We start from the raw sequence: 18,618 nt of genomic DNA, 5'->3' as shown, positions 1-18,618 counted from the left end.
TGTGTCATCTGAAGTCTCCTGACAGGTAGACTAGGACTAGATTCCAGTTCATCTGGACTCCTGAGCTCCCCAACACTTACTCACACAGCACTGATGGAGGGGCCAGAGAGAGACATGAAGAGGCACAGGAGGGGGGTCTTACCACTGACTGACTGCCTACTGATGCCAGTGCCCTTTCTTTGGTGGTGGAACTGACCTAAGTGAAGTCAGTCAGTATGATAGGAAGTCACCTACATGCAAAACAGATGGCTCTATCATTTCTACCAGAACTTTCCAGAGCACTGGCACTAGCATCAAACAGCTTGAACTTTGATGACCTTGGGCAGAGATCTGTGTATCAATAAACAGGGGGCACTAAACTAAATAGGGGGCAATACCTATCTTACAGGGTTTCTGGAGAGATTCGATGGGATAATCAAAGTGGTCCACTTCTAGCACGCTGCTCACTATTTCTATTATTGGTTAGTATGGTGCCCCCCCACCAACCGCCCTTTCTCATTACCTCAAATATCCAGATAAATGGATTCTGCTCTTTGAGGTTATCTCATCTCTGACATTTAGTTACCTTGACCTCAGACAGTCTCATAAAAGGGACTGTCCCAGACTTTAAAGAGGAAACATGCAGGCTGTTACAAAATGGAGGGGTCTCATGGAGGGTTGACCTAGGGTCACGTGTGATCAGAATGGTAGTAGCTGAAGAGGTGGCTATGAGTCAAGGAGTGGGGGCAGACCTGTAATTTGTCACTAGTAGCTTTGGCAGCACTGTTGACAAAGGAATTTGTGCTCACAGTGTGTATGCCATGGTTGGGAGATCTTGGGAGAAGACAGATTGAGTAGAGACTGTGGGTGGCAAATTCATTCTTTAATAGATTGTGTGCATTTGTGTGTCTCTGCAAATGCCATTCCCCTTCTAGAAGACCCTCCTAGCCTCCTTCCAACACCACTCCCTTTGCTTCCAAGTCGACCTTAAAACTGTGTTCAAGCATTGGCTTCCTATTAACAGTCTTCCCTCTGAAAGCATCTGGTTGTTTGACTCTCTTCCTCCTCCATCTTTTGCTCTTGGAACTGTATTCACACATGAGGTTCAAAAATTAAAGTCTCCTGACTCTTTCTCTAATAAATAAATAAATAAATATCTTTAAAAAGGGGGAGGCAACTGGGTGGCTCAGTCAGTTAAGTATTCAACTCTTGGTTTTTGGCTCAAGGTCATGATCTCATGGGTCAGGGGATCGAGCCTCACCTCTGGCTGGGGCTAGGCTGAGCATGGAGACTGCTTAAGACTCTCTCCCTCCCCCTCCCTGCACTCTCTTTCTCTCAGATAAATAAAATCTTAAAAAAAAAAAGATTCAAGTCTCCTGAAACTTCACAGTTCTATGCGGCAAATTGTGGACTCAACATCTTTTGGTTTCAAATGTGGTACTCTGTTCATTACATCCCTATTACTCCAGAACCCCACTGGTCCCTGCCAATGTTTCTGAGGTCACTCTGGGAGGACTTTGGTTTCATGTGACACTATGTGTCACTTCAGGTATTTCTAATGAGGTATATTCTCCTTGATGACCTTGTGCTCATATGCTCTCTCTCCCTACTTTGAAATTTGACACCTTCCATATGCTCTGAGCTCAATTTTAGAATGCCAATCTTCCACTTCACTCTACCCTCAATCTACTTCTCCTAGAACCTCTTCTTATACCCGAGCCAGTACTCAGTAAATACTGGCTGAATGCAAACAAAGCAGGGCTTTCCCACCAGCAACAGGGCGGATTATTACATCCTGAGTAATTGATGCAAGTGAGATATTTCTCAGGTGAAGAAGTAAGAGATATTAACATGCTCAACCTGATCTCTGACTGAGAAGTGATAGCGGCAGATAAAGGGAAATAACTTTCACTGATGATTTCTCAAGAGCCACGTATTGAGTTGGGCACTTTATGCTCAGTATTTTCTTAAAAAGCAAAAGCAGATCACACAGAAAATATAACCAAGGGTCCTATTTTGCCTCCAGCTGCCAGAATGACTGAAGGCCCTAAGCTCAGCACTGGGGAAGGGAAGGAGCATTTAGTTAAGAAAATCCAAGGGCAGGACTAAGCAAACACGTGTTTTACACTTAAGATTAGTTTTTGTTAATAATGTATTATAAGTTAATTAAAAAAAGATTAGTTTTTGTTGTCAATTAATAATTCTCTTAAGTAAAACTGAGCGTGCTTAGCAGAATTAGACATCTTTACTTATCTCTGGCATTTAGCACCTTACTCTCTTAGGATTTACCACCCTGCCAGCCAGGGAGTGTCATAGAAGCATGACTCCTCACAGCAAAATCTATTATATTCATGATATAGCTGAGGGTCAACCAGAAAGAAAGGCTTTACATATATTTTTAAATGCAAACAGTCTCCAAGCTCCAGTAATGCTAGATGCCTTTGCCAGAAGACGTACTTCTAAAAACAGAAGGAGAAACACAGGTAGGGCCTTACTAAAAGGAAATACCCAGCGTTCTGCCATTAGACTGACTCATTTGGAAGCAATGAGAATAGGAGGGCAGTTGGAGTTAGACTGACCTAAAATCACATCAGTCAGTCAAATAAGATCCTGTGAACTGGTTTAAGATGGATATAATTTTTTTTGTGAATTTTAGGCAATAAAGGCTTTGCTGATAGGATGGTCTAGTGAAAGGTAAGTGCTGCTACTCAGCTGGTATTTAAACATGGCCCAAGGCAGTGAACATTAGCCTTCTTATTTGGGTTTCACCTTCCCCTATGCACAAGCTCTATGCTTAGCATGGGATGCTTGTGGGTGGCCACGAAATCCTTAAGCTTTCAAGCAAGCCTGTTTCCACAAGAGGGGTTGAACAAGTCTTTTGTCTACTGGGTCATTTGCTGGAGAGGGCCTGCACTGGAGGGCATGGAAAGGCAGCCTGATATGGAAGGCTGAGAACACGCTATGCAGCCTGACCATTTGAGAAAGAGGAAGGACTTGGAAATTATGTTTTAAAAAAGAGAGGGAGAGCTATTCAGTGTGAGTTCCTCCTGTGGAAGAGCATGTGGGAACATGGGACACAGCCAGAAAGGGGGCATAAATGATGGAAGATGGACAGTCTCTACCGAGGCCATGGGATCAGAGCTGTGGTATCTTCACCCAGGAAAGGATAAGACAGTGTCTAGTTTGCTGAGTTTTTCTAAATAGGCATAAGTCTTCTTGGTGGGGGGTAGGAAAAGCCTTCTACTACTAGAATAGAACAAGTTCAAAGCGGCTGAAAGCAGAACTGAATTTCAGATGATTGAAGGCTCCACCAGAATAGCAGGGGAGGTTGTGTGCTGTCTGCCCACAGAACTCAGCTGCACGTGTGCCTGAAGTGTGGAGTTAGGAATACATTAATAGGATTATGAATATATTCATTTAGTTCTACCCACATAATTTTAAGTTCTTTTGCTCTCTACTACTTGAAGACTGTCATGGGCCAGTAACATCAGGTCACCTGGGGGGTTGTGAGAAATGCAGAACTTTAGGCCTCAGAGCACACTTACTGAATCAGAAATTGGCATTTTAACAAATCCTCAGGTGAAGGTATCTTTTCCTTTTACAGAGGATTATGCTACCCACAATTAAATGCAGTATTTAAAATTCTCAATATAATTATGAAAACTTTTTATCACAGTATGACTGACAGAGAGGAAGCTGTCTGGTGATCACATTTCCCTTCCCTGTTTTTCAAATGCTGTAAGTTAATTGCCTTATTGAATGTTTCCAAAGATGTCCATTGAAAGTCGTTTTTATAAACATGAGAAAAATCAGATTTATAAAGTTCTTACGGAAGCAAATAAACTGATTTCCAAAACTGGCCTCCTCTTCCAGCTAATGCTTACATAAATATTATGACAAGTGCAAAGCCAGCAATGCCATGTGCAACTAAATGACAGAGGATCTGGTCCCACTACTGACTCAAGGGGGGCCTCAGCAGAGGCATCAGTGAAAGAGAAGCCAGGGACTGGAACTGGGTCTGGATGTGTGGTGTGTCACGAGCTAGGTGTGTGTCTCTCATCCTTCCAGGACCTTGGTCTCCTTGTCTGTGGAATGAAGAACTGCTGCGCTGGCTTCTACAGCTACCAGATATTCAGCATTCTACAGTCCTGGGAGATACAGCATTCTGGGAAACCTAACTGCCCTTGATTCCCTGCACTGTTGCCCTGCCTCCTGTTGCCAGGAACCACCCACGAAAGGACAAGCTGCTGGAAACCACTGTCTGTCTATACGGCCAACAAAGGACTGGAAATACCTCTTCTGGGAGTAGGCAGGTGCGGGCTTTAGGGAGGGTGGGGCGAGCAGCTCGTGCTCTCTGTAAACAGCTGGCAGCTCAGCCCAGCTGCTCACAGATCAGAGAAGCGTGGGCTCCTCACCCACGTGCAATTATGTGTAAAATACGGCAAATCTAAAAATAGCCTGCACTCAGCCGCAGAGGTTAATACTGTCAATGGCTTTTAACTCAACTGTCAGGATGACAGGAAGGGGAGTAACTATAGCAACAGAAAAACGAACACGTTAAACAAGTCTTCTGAAGTTGACAGGAAAGTTAGGTTTAACAAAACATGTATTTTCAATTCCTGTCTCTCAGTCTTTGAATTTAAGCAATTCAATTATGTGGAAGTAATAAAATTAGAATTTTGGTCTAGTTTTGATAAAACAAATATTCCTTTAGTTTTGGGTTCCAGGACCATAAGGAAAGAACTGCTAACCTGTCAATGTTATTATCTCTATAATTAAAGGACCATCTGAACAAATGCCTTGGTATAATTTTTAACTGAGAGGTTTTTCTCTGTATTTGTTCTGGCAGCTATAAAAGGAGTCTTGAACTGTACTTGACATTTTAAGGCATTACTGCATGTCTGATGAAAATGTAGGGTGAAATGGAATTGTCTTGAAATGAAACGAACTTACTGAAAACAACTAACATTGGGAGAAGACACAGAGAAATACCTGCTGGAACAAGTTTCTGAGGCAGTTCTCACAGCCACTGTGGTAGCCTGTGGCCCAGGGCAGGATGGAGGCCCAGCAGCGCTCATGTCAAGGAGGCCACATCATTCTGTTCTGCTATAGCTATTCTTGCTCAAAGAGTTCACATGCCTCATCTTAGGACCAACACACCCTAAATTCTAGCATCTTTCCAAATCATTTGATAAAGGAATATTTAGTTAGGTGCTGGGGAATTTGGTATTGGTCAGGAGTTAGGGGAGAGAATTTGTGTTGAAAACCCAACTCTGGGCCATGCCCTGTGCTGGGCTTTAAAAACACATTCATCTTGGCAGCAAAATGGCAAGGTAGATAACTGGGTCTCCACTGTATATATATATATGAAGACATGACCGTAAGCAGGCCGGGCTAAGAAGTGACAGAGTCTGTTCTCACCCTGTGTCCGTCTGCTGCCACACAAGGCTGCTTTTCCTAACACCACTCCGGATACACCTCCAGCTGACTCTTGCCTGGAGTGTAAAGATGGTCCTCCAGGCCCTTCAGCCATTTACAGACTCTCAGTGGCTGGGCTGCATTTCCCAGGCATTAAAAATTGGGCCTCCTGGAGAGTCCCCTTGTGATCTTCCTTTTATCCAGACCATCACTGTTAGTGATTATTTTCGCATCAAATATATCCTTTTGTGCTACCTGTCTTTTCCCTTAATAATATAGCATGAACATCTCCTTAGTTAATAAAAAGCTGTATTAATATTTATTATTAAGATTACATTACACTATGTTATCATCAGTCACTTACTAATATGTTTTTCAGTTGTTCGAATGTTATACTGCTTTGATAATCAGTAAAAATAGAAAATATCATATGGAAAAAAATACTAGGGTACTGAAGTCATTTTTAAAGGCAATACAGTAAGCCAAAAAGTAAATCAAGAGCTTCACCTTAATTAATCTTTTTTTGTCTTTCTCTAATTTTTGCTTGGAATCAAAATTGCCTACAACACAGGAATACCCTTTAATAAACCAATGTCGTAATAGGCAGGTGAAATGAAATCCATCTGTGGGCCCAGGGCCCAGAATTCTTTGTAGCATCTTTTGACCCTACTTTAAAAAGGCAGTCCAGCTATTTATATGGAGAAAAGAAGTTGACAGCTATATGAAGGGATTCTGGCTGAAAGTGAAACATACACACAAAAAACAAATTTAGTTTTGCGGTTAGTTGAAAATTCACATCTGGTATGGGCTTTTCTTTAATTAAAGTGTTTCTTCCTCCCATGCAATGAGAAAATACTCTTACAGTGCTGACTGAAAGACCAAATTCAGAGAGAAAGCTCTTTGAACATTCTGAGGCTTAAGTAAAGCTGCTTTAAAAGCTGCTATGTGGACCAAACAACTTAGAAATTTCCTAACAGGATTTTCTAGAGTTCCAGGAAATCTTTCTTTCAGTCACTTCTTTGTTCTCCTACTTTGGTCAAAACCCAAGTCAAGCAATACAAGGTCACCCACACAGCCAGAGAAGCAAACATACACATATACACCCACCCACACACTTGCTTTAAAATTAAAATTATAATGATCGAAAATGAGTTATATAATATATATTATTTATATATAAACTATCTCTCTTCATTACTTCTTTTTGATACATTTTAAAGTGCAATGCTATGAGGGGTGCCTGGGTGGCTCAGTCGTTTATGTGTCTGCCTTTGGCTCAGGTCGTGATCCCAGGGTCCTGGGATGGACCCTGCATCGCACTCCCTGCTCAGATCGCTCTCCCTCTCCCCCCTGCTCATGCTGTCTCTCTGGCTATCTCTCAAATAAATCTCTCAAATATATAAAATCTTAAAAAGAAATAAAGTGGGATGCTATGAGATTCTTGAAAACTTAGTTTTATCTGAATTTTAAAAAAATGATCATAATGAAGCCTATAAATGAACCGCTATGCCAGGGGCGGATCAGATGTGACAAGGGTTAACAGTTCTTGCTGTGATAAGAGATACTACCTTTTTGCTCACCTTTGGGCATTTCTCCAGTTACTTCCCCTCTTAAACTCTTTCTCTGAAGGAGTGGTCAAGAGAGGAGAAATAGCTAAGGCTAGAACGGGGCCCAGCCAGCTGCTTAGTAACTAGACACTGGTAGACAACTAGCCACTGAGGTCCATCACCTCCCTAACCATAAGAGAACATGAATTCCTTGCTAGAGGCCAGTAGAGGTCAGGTCACACTTAAATGACAGCTGTTTTGACTGTGTGTAATGGACTCATGACCTAATAGACTGAGATATCAGTGGAGTCCAAGGAAGAGAGTACACCTTCTGCAAAGGCCCCACAGGGGAAGGGGGCCTCAGTGGATTCTTCGATTTCCCCTCATAAGTGGGATGCATCTTGATTTCTTATACTACTTGGTATTGCCATTTGTCCACACTCACAGAGCACCATATTGGCCCTTGCCATTACAGTATATGTTTTATTTTTCCTAATCTGTTCGTAAACCACAGATGCTAGACACTGAAAAATGGAAAAAGAAAGGATGCCCATAAGAGGGCTAAAAAACACTAATAGTCTGCATTCTAAAGTCCTGCAAGCAGAACAGTCACTAAAGCAAAACATACACGATCCAGCAGAGACCATTTCTAATATAAAATACAGAACTTTCACAAATGTAGAGAATAATGCCTGAAGACTTTCTAATGTGACATATGTATGACTCACATATAAATGAAACTTCAAACTAGGACATTTCTTAGAATATAAGCAGTCAAAAATAAGAAAAGGTCATGTGGTCCTGACATGCATTTCAGGTTTGTGGTTAAAAACATGTATTAAAAAAATATATATAAAGCACTGTCAAAATCCTGATCACATTGGTAATTACAGACAGGCTGGCACAACAGTAGAACTATTTGATCTCAAAAGCTCAACAGTTCTCCTTTTTTTTTTTTTTTTTTAAGATTTATTTATTTGAGAGAAAGTGTGCGTGCGAGCTTGGGAGGAGGAGGGGCAAAGAGAGAGGGAAAGAGTCTTAAGCAGCCTCCACGCTGACCGGGGAGCCCAACGTGGGGCTTGATCTCAAGACCCTGAGATCATGATCTCAGCTGAAACCAAGAGCTGGACACTTAACCAACTCTACCACTCAGGCGCCCCTTGAAAGCTCAACATTTCATTTTGGTTTGAGGTAGACAGTTATTTACAAAAGGTAGTGTAGCAGCTGAGAATTGAAATCTGTGGTTAAACTGCTTGATTTTGAATCTCTACTCTATTTACTAGCGACATAATCTTGAGAAATTTTACTAATCTTTCTGTGCTTCAGTTTCCTCATTTGTACAATGTGGATAGTAATAGGACCTCTACCATAAGTGCTGCTGTGAGGATTAATGAGATGATACACGTGAAAAGTTTAACACAGGGCCAACTGGATACTGTTGTTATGACTATCATTACTCCCAGGGCCAAAGTAGCTCACTCACCAAGATGAGTGTCCATCACCTTTGCACAGTATTTGCACATGGCATCCAGGTCATTCAACTGCCCTTGAAGGAAGGAAATTTGGGCTTCTAATTCTTCTTCCTAAAATGAAATGGGTAAAGATATGGAAATTTTATTTTATTTATTTTTAAAGATTTATTTTAGAGAGAGAGACAGAAAAAGAGAGAGTGTGCACACTTGGTTTGGAGGGAGGGGCAGAGGGAGAGAATCTTCAGGCAGACTCTCACTGACCACGGGGTGTGATGTGGGGCTCAATCCCAAGACCCATGAGATCATGATCTGAGCTGAAACAAGAGTCAGACTCTTAACTGACTGAGCCACCCAGGTACCCCAGCATGGAAATTTTAAAAAATTCAAATAAAATCCCCAAAAATCTCCAAGTGATTTGGACAATTTTAAAGACACACAGTGTTTTTTCAGTCATAGACAAACAAAAGAAAATAGCAAATAAACAAGAGCAAACTCACCACTGCTTTCCCTAGCAAAATAAAAGAAAGGATAAAATGGAATTTAAAAAAAATCTGGACATTTTCTAATTGAATGCAAGATTTCTGCCACATGTAAATGCTTACCCATAAAACCCTGTTCCAAAAAGAGTCCATACAGTATCTTCAATAACTGGGCCAGATAAATTGGGAGAATAAATGCGATTTCAGTGGATCCTACTCCCTACACAGCTGGGTACAAGATAATCTCTTAAGAGTAAGATTTCCCAAAGCACTTGGAAAAACTTTGCCCCTATAGCCTTACATTTCCTCTTTTGGTATGTATGACACTAGAGAATTTTACTTATGTGATTGTTTCTAGGAAAAAATACTCTGGGTTGAATAATTCTCTAAATGACAATCTAACTGTAACAACAACAACAACAAAGAACGTCTTTGGTTTTTTTTTTAATTTTTTTTTTTATCTTTTCAGCGTAACAGTATGCATTGTTTTTGCACCACACTGAGTGCTCCATGCAATCCCTGCCCTCTCTAATACCCATCACCTGATTCCCCCAACCTCCCACCCCCTGCCCCTTCAAAACCCTCAGATTGTTTTTCAGAGTCCACAGTCTCTCATGGTTCAACCTCCCCTTCCAATTTCCCTCAACTCCCTTCTCTCCATCTCCCCTTGTCCTCCATGCTATTTGTTATGCTCCACAAATAAGTGAAACCATATGATAATTGAATCTCTCTGCTTGACTTATTTCACTCAGCATAATCTCTTACAGTTCCATCCATGTTGATACAAAAGTTGCGTATTCATCCTTTCTGATGGAGGCATAATACTCCATAGTGTATATGGACCACATCTTCCTTATCCATTCGTCCACTGAAGGGTATCTTGGTTCCTTCCATAGTTTGGAGACCGTGGCCATTGCTGCTATAAACATTGGGGTATAGATGGCCCTTCTTTTCACTACATCTGTATCTTTGGGGTAAATACGCAGTAGTGCAATTGCAGGGTCATAGGGAAGCTCTATTTTTAATTTCTTGAGGAATCTCCACAATGTTTTCCAAAGTGGCTGCACAAACTTGCATTCCCACCAACAGTGTAAGAGGGTTCCCCTTTCTCCACATCCTCTCCAACACATGGTGTGTCCTGTCTTGCTAATTTTGGCCATTCTAACTGGTGTATCTCAATGTGGTTTTAATTTGAATCTCCCTGATGGCTAGTGATGATGAACATGTTTTCATGTGTCTGATAGCCGTTTGTATGTCTTCATTGTAAAGTGTCTGTTCATATCTTCTGCCTATTTTTTTATATGGTTGTCTGTTTTGTGTGTGTTGAGTTTGAGGAGTTCTTTATAGATCCGGGATATCAACCTTTTGTCTGTACTGTCATTTGCAAGTATCTTCTCCCATTCCGTGGGTTGCCTCTTTGTTTTGTTGACCATTTCCTTTGCTGTGCAGAAGCTTTTGATCTTGATGGAAGTCCCAAAAGTTCATCTTCGCTTTTGTTTCCTTTGCCTTTGGAGACATATCTTGAAAGAAGTTGCTGTGGTTGATATCGAAGAGGTTACTGCCTATGTCCTCCTCTAGGATTCTGATGGATTCCTGTCTCATGTTGAGGTCTTTTATCCATTTTGAGTTTATCTTTGTGTATGGTGTAAGAGAATGGTTGAGTTTCATTCTTCTACATATAGCTGTCCAGTTTCCCCAGCACCATTTATTGAAGAGACTGTCTTTTTTCCACTGTATATTTTTTCCTGTGGGATTCATCCCTGGGCTACAAGGATGGTTCAACATTCGCAAATCAATCAATGTGACAGAACAAATTAATAAGAGAAGAGAGAAGAACCACATGGTCCTCTCAATTGATTCAGAAAAAGCATTTGACAAAATCCAGCATCCATTCCTGATTAAAACGCTTCAAAGTATAGGGATAGAGGGAACATTCTTGAACTTCATCAAATCTATCTATGAAAGACCCACAGAAAATATCATCCTCAATGGGAAAAAGCTTGCAGCCTTCCCATTGAGATCAGGAACAAGACAAGGATGCCCACTCTCACCACTCTTGTTCAACATAGTATTAGAAGTCCTAGCAATAGCAATCAGACAACAAAGAGAAATAAAAAGTATCCAAATTGGCAATGAAGAAGTCAAACTCTTTCTCTTCGCAGATGACATGATTCTTTATATGGAAAACCCAAAAGACTCCACCCCCAAACTAATAGAACTCATAGAGCAATTCAGCAATGTGGCAGGATACAAAGTCAATGTACAGAAATCAGTGGCTTTGTTATACACTAACAATGAAAATACAGAAAGGGAAATTAGAGAATCGATTCCATTTACTATTGCACCAAGAACTATAAGATACCTGGGAATAAACCTAACCAAAGAGGTAAAGGAACTGTTCTCGAGGAACTACAGAACACTCATGAAAGAAACTGAAGAAGACACAAAAAGATGGAAACCATTCCATGCTCTTGGATCGGAAGAATAAACATTGTGAAAATGTCTATACTGCCTAGAGCAATCTATACTTTTAATGCCATTCTGATCAAAATTCCACCGGTATTTTCCAAAGAGCTGGAGCAAATAATCCTAAAATTTGTATGGAATCAGAAGAGACCCCGAATCACTAAGGAAATGTTGAAAAACAAAAATAAAACTGGGGGCATCATGCTACCTGATTTCAAGCTTTACTACAAAGCTGTGATCACCAAGACAGCATGGTACTAGCATAAAAACAGATACATAGACCAGTGGAAGAGTAGAGAGCCCAGATATGGACCCTCAACTCTATGGGCAAATAATCTTTGACAAAACATCTTTGTTTTTTAAGGAAAAAAACATACATGCAAAAAAAATTTGACAAGGAAATTTAGAAGATTAAGAGATCTTTTTCTCAAAGCAAGAGAATATAGTTATACCCTAGAGATATTGTGGGTTTGGTTCCAGAGCACTCCAACAGAGTATTACAATAAAGTGAGTGAAATGAATTTTTTTGTTTCCTGGTGCATATAAAAACTGTGTTTGCATAAATTTTTAAAAAGCTATGTTTATACTGTAGTCTATTAAGTGTGCAATAGCATTATGTCTAAAAAACAATGTATATACTTTAATGTGGGGCACCTGGCTGGCTCAGTCAGTAGAGTATGTGATTCTTGATTCAGGACTGTAAGTTTGAACCCCATGTTGGATGTAGAGATTACTTAAAAACAGAATCTTAAAAAAAAATATTGCTAAAAATGTTAACCATCATCTGAGCTTTTTGCTGTAAGGACTCTTGTCTCCACATTGATGGCTGCTAACTGATTGGAATGGTGGTTGCTGAACTCTGGGGTGGCTGGGGCAATTTCTTAAAATAAGGTAACAACAAAGTCTCCCATATTGATTGACTCTTCCTTTCCTGAACACTTTCTCTGTAGCACGCAATGCTGTTTGATAGCATTTTACCCACAGGAGAACTTCTTTCAAAATTGGAGTCAGTCCTCTCAAACCCTGTTGCTGCTTTATCAACTCAGTTTATGTGATAATCTAAATCCCTCATTGTCATTTCAATAATCTTCACAGCATCTGCACCAGAAGATTCCATCTCAAGAAACCACTTTCTTTGTTCATCCATAAGAAGCAACTCCTTGGGGCGCCTGGGTGGCTCAGTGGGTTAAGCCGCTGCCTTTGGCTCAGGTCATGATCTCAGGGTGCTGGGATCGAGTCCCGCATCGGGCTCTCTGCTCAGCAGGGAGCCTGCTTCCCTCTCTCTCTCTCTGCCTGCCTCTCCAACTACTTGTGATTTCTTTCTGTCAAATAAATAAATAAAATCTTAAAAAAAAAAAAAAAGAAGCAACTCCTTATCATCTGTTAGTTTTATCATGAGACTGCAGCAGTCCAGTCCCATTTTCAGGCTCCACTTCCAATTCTAGTTCTCTTGAATTTCTATCACATCTGCAGTGACTTCCCACTGAAGTTCTTGAATGTCTGAGAGTCATATGCGAGTGCTGGAATCAGCTTTTTCCAACCTCCTGTTAATGTTGATATTCTGACCTCTTCCTGTGCTCCATTAATGTTTTTAATGGCACCTAGAATGGTGAATTCTTTCCAGAAGGTTTTCAATTTACTTTGCACAGATCCATAACAATCACTCTCAATGGCAGCTGGGGACTTACATAATGTATTTCTTAAATAGTAAGACTTAAAGTCAAAATTGCTCCTTGATCCATGGGCTGCAGAATGGATGCTGTGAATGGATGCGGCCAAGAGAACAACATTAATCTTGTACATTTCCATCAGTGCTCTTGGGTGACTAGGCACATTATCAATGAGTAGAAACATTTTGAAAGGAATCTTTCTTTTTTCCTGAGCAGGAGGTCTCAGGAATGGGCTTAAAATATTCAGTAAACCATGTTATAAATGTGCTGTCCTCCAGGCTTTGTTGTTTCATGTACAGAGCAGATCTATCGTGATTCTTAGGGGCCCTAGGATTTTCAGAATGGTCAACGAGCACTGGCCTCAACTTCCAGTCAACAGCTGCATTTGCCCCTAATGGGAGTCGGTCTGTTCTTTGAAGCTCTGATGTCAGGCACTGGCTCCCTCTCTGTAGCTATGGAAGTCCTAGGCGGCATCTTCTTCCAACAGACGGCTGTTTTCATCTGCAATGAAAATCTGTTACTTAGTGCAGCCGCCTTCACTAGTTATCTTAGCTTGATCTTCTGGATCTCCTGCTGCAGCTTCTACATCAGTACTGGCTGCTTCCCCTTGCACTTTGATGTTATGGAGATGGCTTTTTCCTTTAAATCTCATGAATCCCCCCTCTGTTGGTGGCAAAGTTTTCCTCTGCAGCTTCCTCACCTCTCCCAGCCTTCAAAGAATTGGAATGAGTCAGGACCTTGCTCTGGTAGACTTCAGCTTAAGAGAATGCTGTGGCCGGTTTGATCTTCTCTCCAGACCACTCAGACTTTCTCACTATCAGCAATAAGGCTGTTTCACTTACTTATCTTTTGTGTATTCACTGTAGCCACACTTCTATTTTCCTTCAAGAACTTTTCCTTTGCATTCACAACTTGGCTAGCTGTGTGGCACTGGAGGGCTAGCTTTTGGCCTATCTCAGCTTTCAACATTCCTCTCCCACTAAACTTAATCATTTCTAGCTTGTGATTTAAAGTGAGTGTGAGTCCTCCGTTCATGTGAACACATGGATGTCACAGTAGAAGCTTATGAACTGGCCTAATTTCAATACTGTTTCCCAGGGAACAGGGGGCCCAAAGAGGGGGAGATAGACAGGGAAATGGTCAGTCAGTGGAGCCATCAGAATATACACATTTATTAAGTGCATTCTCTCAAATGTGTGCAGTTTGTGGCACCCCTAAACACAATACTAACATCAAAGATCACTTACCACAGATCACAAAAATACATTTATGATGAATGAGTCTGAATGAGATATTGCACAAATTACCAACATGTGACACAAAGACATGAAGTGAGCAAATGCTGTTGGAAAGTGGTGCCATTAGATAGACATGCTTGATGCAAGATTGCCACAAACCTTCAATCTGTACAAAATGTAATATCTGCAAAGCACAGTAAAACAAAGTATGCCTGTAATCCTCATCCTGTACAAATTTAAAACCAAGTTCATTAGAATACAAAGGAGGGATGTTGCCAGAGGTGGAATAGGCTAGAAAATTGATTTTTCCAGTTTTAGGTGCTTATTCTTTCACATAAGAATCTTCTGAGTTGTTAAGAAGAAAGCAGGAGAAACTTAATGAGATCCGCTTTTTTTTTTTCCTTAGTGATGAAGTACAATTTGACTTATAGATGGAAATTAGCAGTTGAAAAGGTTACCTGTAGGTGTATTACATTTTAGCAATACACAATACAGAACTGAAAAGCATTGTTTTTAACTACTGCATAGAGAATGAGCCTTTAGAAATATGCATTTAAAAGACTGACACAGAAAACAGACATAGCAGTAGTTCTAAAACCAAATTATCGTAAAATGCCCACCGTAGGATACAACAGTAACAATCATGCTCTTAACATTCAGTGCAAAGAGCAGCAGCCTTTCCTCTGATGCTCAAATAATGACCAGAAGAAACTCAGCCAAGGAATGATCAGAGGGGCTGGGGGGTAAGCAGGTGTCACCTTCTTAACCCTTTGGCTAGGCTTTGAGATGGAAAGGGATGGGGAGTTTCAGGGCATTTTTCTTCTCCCTTTTCTCCTTTGTTTCTCCATAGGCTTGAGTTTGTCCTGTTCTGTCAGGGCGCTAGGAATTAGGGAGAGAGGGCTGCATCTGCTAGTTAACTATGGTTATGGTTAGTCTCCAAGATGGCCACCACCAATTTCTTCCCTCCCCTCAGTGCATATGCTGTTCCCCTTCTTGAGAGGGAGTAGTATCTATTTTCCCTCCCCTTGAATCTGGGCTGGCCTTGCGACCTGCCTTGACCCAGAGAATGCAGTAAAAGTCACACTGTCAGTTCTGGACTAGCGTAAGAGGCCTGCCAACTTCTGCTTCTTTCTGCTAAAGGAAGATAGCTACTAAGTTGTAAAGGAGTTCTGGCTATTACTGAAAGAGAAAAGAGAAAATACAGAGAGGAAGAGGCCATGGGAGAAGCACTGAGGTTCTAGACATGGAAATGAAACCTTCTGGGACCTTTCAGCACAATCCACATGAAGCCAACTAATGAGTGACTCAGTCAACATCACAGGAAGCAGAACAGCCCAACCAAATTCCTGACCATAAACCTATGAGAAGTACCTGTATTGTTGTCTTAGGGAGTGGGATTTTGGAGTGGTGTGTTATGCAGCAGAAGATAACTGAAACAGGGGTAAGAACAGATAAAATACGACGTTGGTACATGGCACGAGGAAATCACGAGTATTATTTCTGGTCCTGCCATTGACAAGTCATGTGACCCTAAGAAATCCTCGCCCAATCTGGGCCTGAATTCAGTACTGTTTGAAGAAGATATAAATCAGACACTTTGCTTCCGAAGAGCTTACAATCTTGTAATCAGAATAGAAGTGTTCTAGAAATTACTGAAGTATGAGGTAGAGTACGTCCAAGTCTTGTAATAAGAATAATTGTTTTAGAAATCCTGATCCCTACTTTCTGTTCCCTCTACTGAACAAGTCACTTTTTCAGTGGGTTACAGACAATAACCCAGCTTAATGAGCTCAGAACTGTAACAAAATCAGAGCTTGGCAGTCTTTTAAAAAAAGGGGTCCTATCAGTGGTTTAAGTTTCTCCTTACATGTGGCTACCAACTCCCAGTGTGGACAAAGGACACTAGGAATGCATGGCCTCCTGGCTTAAAAACAGCCTTTTATTTATTTTATATATTAGTTTAATTTGGATTTAGCAATCACTTCTTTAAATTATAAAAGCCCTTGGGAGCTTTAATCTTCAGTAGTCACTCCTATCTAAGTGGATTTATTTTATTAGTTTGTCTCCTTTTTAAAAGCTGGGAGGAGAGAAGAGTTTGAGAGGAGAGACACTTTCAAAGGGAGAGGCCCAGTCTCTCTGGAGATCTCTTCCTCAAAAATTTTACTGTGCGAGCAGGTATATAACATTAAATAATAAAAACACGATGAGATCGGTGTCCTCTACATTGTGCAGTGCACAACTTGCATGAGTGCATGGGGAAGCCCTGTGAACATGGCAGCCCACAGCACATGCTCAGTGAGCATGCATGGATATAAGAACACAATTTTCCAAGTTTGCACTTGTGCTTAGGGCTCTGGCGGCAAATGAAGAGCATTTTCTTGCCTAATCCCAAGTAAACCTCAGTACCAATGGAATCTACACTGTAGAAAATGACAACTTTCAATCATTTAAAATGTTTTTTCAGAGGAAAGCCCACCAAATAAGAGGCGCATTCAAACTGAAATAGGTTGAGGAGCTCAAGAAACTCTTTCACTTGGAAATTTGAAATCCAGGGCTTTACCCCTCTAGAGTTCGTGTAATCTTGAAACATTCCTAAACCCTTCAACTTTCTCAGACTTTATAAATAGAAATGGAATCACTTGGAGGCAAAAGGGTGGCTTGTCACTTATTCTTCACTCTATTACATAATTACCAATAAAAGAAGATCCAAGAATTGAGCTTCTAAGATTGCGGGCACCAACTTCATATTTCTATCTTAGCTTCTCATGCTTCACTCTCCCCCAGCTAACATGCTTTAAAACACTGACAGCTTTAGTCATTTGTTTTCAGTAAACTGGTCCTCTGTAATCAAAAACAAATGCTTGGCTAATTGCCTTGAGGTTTTATGGAAACAAGCAGTTAGTGTAATTCTGATGTGTAATAAGACACTGAAGAGAAATCCTTATGATATTTACTCTGGCATATATGTTCTGCCTTCCATTACAGGAGGGAGTGCTGGATGAGGCCGCAAGTCTGGCAGAGACATATCTAGGTCCAAATCAAGTTCCTGCCAGTTACTAGCTGTGTAATATTGGATAAGTTTTGTAATTCCCTGTTCTCCTCACCTCCACTGGCAGAAATGGTGGGAGATTGAGATGAGAGCATGGGCAGAGTATTTGGCACTGAGCAGGTATTCAATAAAGCCAATTATTCTTTCTTTTAAAAATTTTGTTTGTAATCAGGTCAAAACAGTGAAATGGAATATAAGTATAGGGCTTTATGATTTACTGCTGGAAAACACTGGCTCATAGTTTCAAAAACTTATGTGGCTTAGTCCAGAAAGACTAATTTAGGGCTAAAGGCAAAAAATGGATGGAGGTTTAAGAAGTTCAGCCACGTGTACACTAGAGTGTGCAATACTACCTTCCATACTTGGCAGTCCTGTAGGGCAGGACCGGAGAATGGGGGCAACTCCACCTTAAGAGAAAAACAGCTGGTACTCAACGCTTTATAGCAACTACAATACGACAGCCACTGAACCTTGCCTGCATTAACTCACTTAATCCTCACAACAACCATGAAGTGGATTCTCTCATTATTTCCTGCATGGTACACTATCTCTCTCTCTGTAAGTCACATTTTCTGCAAGCGTGTGCCAAGGTTTAGGCAGCTAATTGAGGACCCAAGTCACTTGGCCCACTCTCCCCTTTCTTCCTTGGGGATGCATTCTTTCTTAGGCTTGATTACCATGGTTCTTCCAATGAATAACCTCACATCTCAGTTTCCTTTAAGAGAGACTCACCAATTACAATGTTAGGTCCTAACCCCAAATTCCTTACTAAATTGTTTTCCTTTAAAAACACTGATGTATGATTGGATATATTCTATTTTTTGTTGTTTTGACTGTATCTGAAGACATTTTTAAAAAGTTTATTTTTCAGAAAGTAGTGTTTCCATGTCCTTCACCCCCCCATAGCTGATATATCATTACACTTCTACTCAAATATTATCAACTGAATAAATCTGTTAATATTATATGGACTTTTTATATCAATATTATAAAATGATTCAATGTCTGTCTGTTATTTCCTGGTTTATAGCACAAGCTTTTGGATTTTATAATTTATTCACTGATTCATTAATGTATTCAGCAATATATCCATGTGTACTCTTAGATCCTGTGGGAAGTACAATGATGAATGAGACATGGACTCAGATCTCGATAGGTTAAAGGGAGGCGTGAGAGGAATAGCGAATTCTGTAGAAGACAGGAAAGATGAGGCTTCGCAATTCTAGGGGGAGCAGATGACTTCCGATACAAGAGGTGGAACAGAAAGCAAGAGTTTCTGGAAAAAGGCAGCGATTTGGGA

At 40.7% G+C, this 18,618-nt stretch overlaps 1 protein-coding gene across 6 annotated transcripts in view; it reads right to left on the bottom strand.

Annotated features, from left to right (window-relative positions):
* TBC1D5 (TBC1 domain family member 5) overlaps positions 1 to 18,618 on the bottom strand; it is a 550,005-nt gene that overhangs the window by 15,921 nt on the left and 515,466 nt on the right. For all 6 annotated transcript variants that reach the window (XM_032332177.1, XM_032332146.1, XM_032332153.1 and 3 more), the window contains one exon: positions 8,428 to 8,527. In XM_032332177.1, coding sequence (XP_032188068.1) covers positions 8,428 to 8,527 — 100 coding nt within the window. The remainder of the gene's footprint in view (positions 1 to 8,427; positions 8,528 to 18,618) is intronic.

Source organism: Mustela erminea, chromosome 1, assembly GCF_009829155.1.
Source record: "Mustela erminea isolate mMusErm1 chromosome 1, mMusErm1.Pri, whole genome shotgun sequence".
Classification (NCBI taxonomy): Eukaryota; Metazoa; Chordata; class Mammalia; order Carnivora; family Mustelidae; genus Mustela; species Mustela erminea.
Note: the sequence above shows the minus strand (reverse complement) of the source record. Positions and strands in the feature narration are given on the sequence as shown.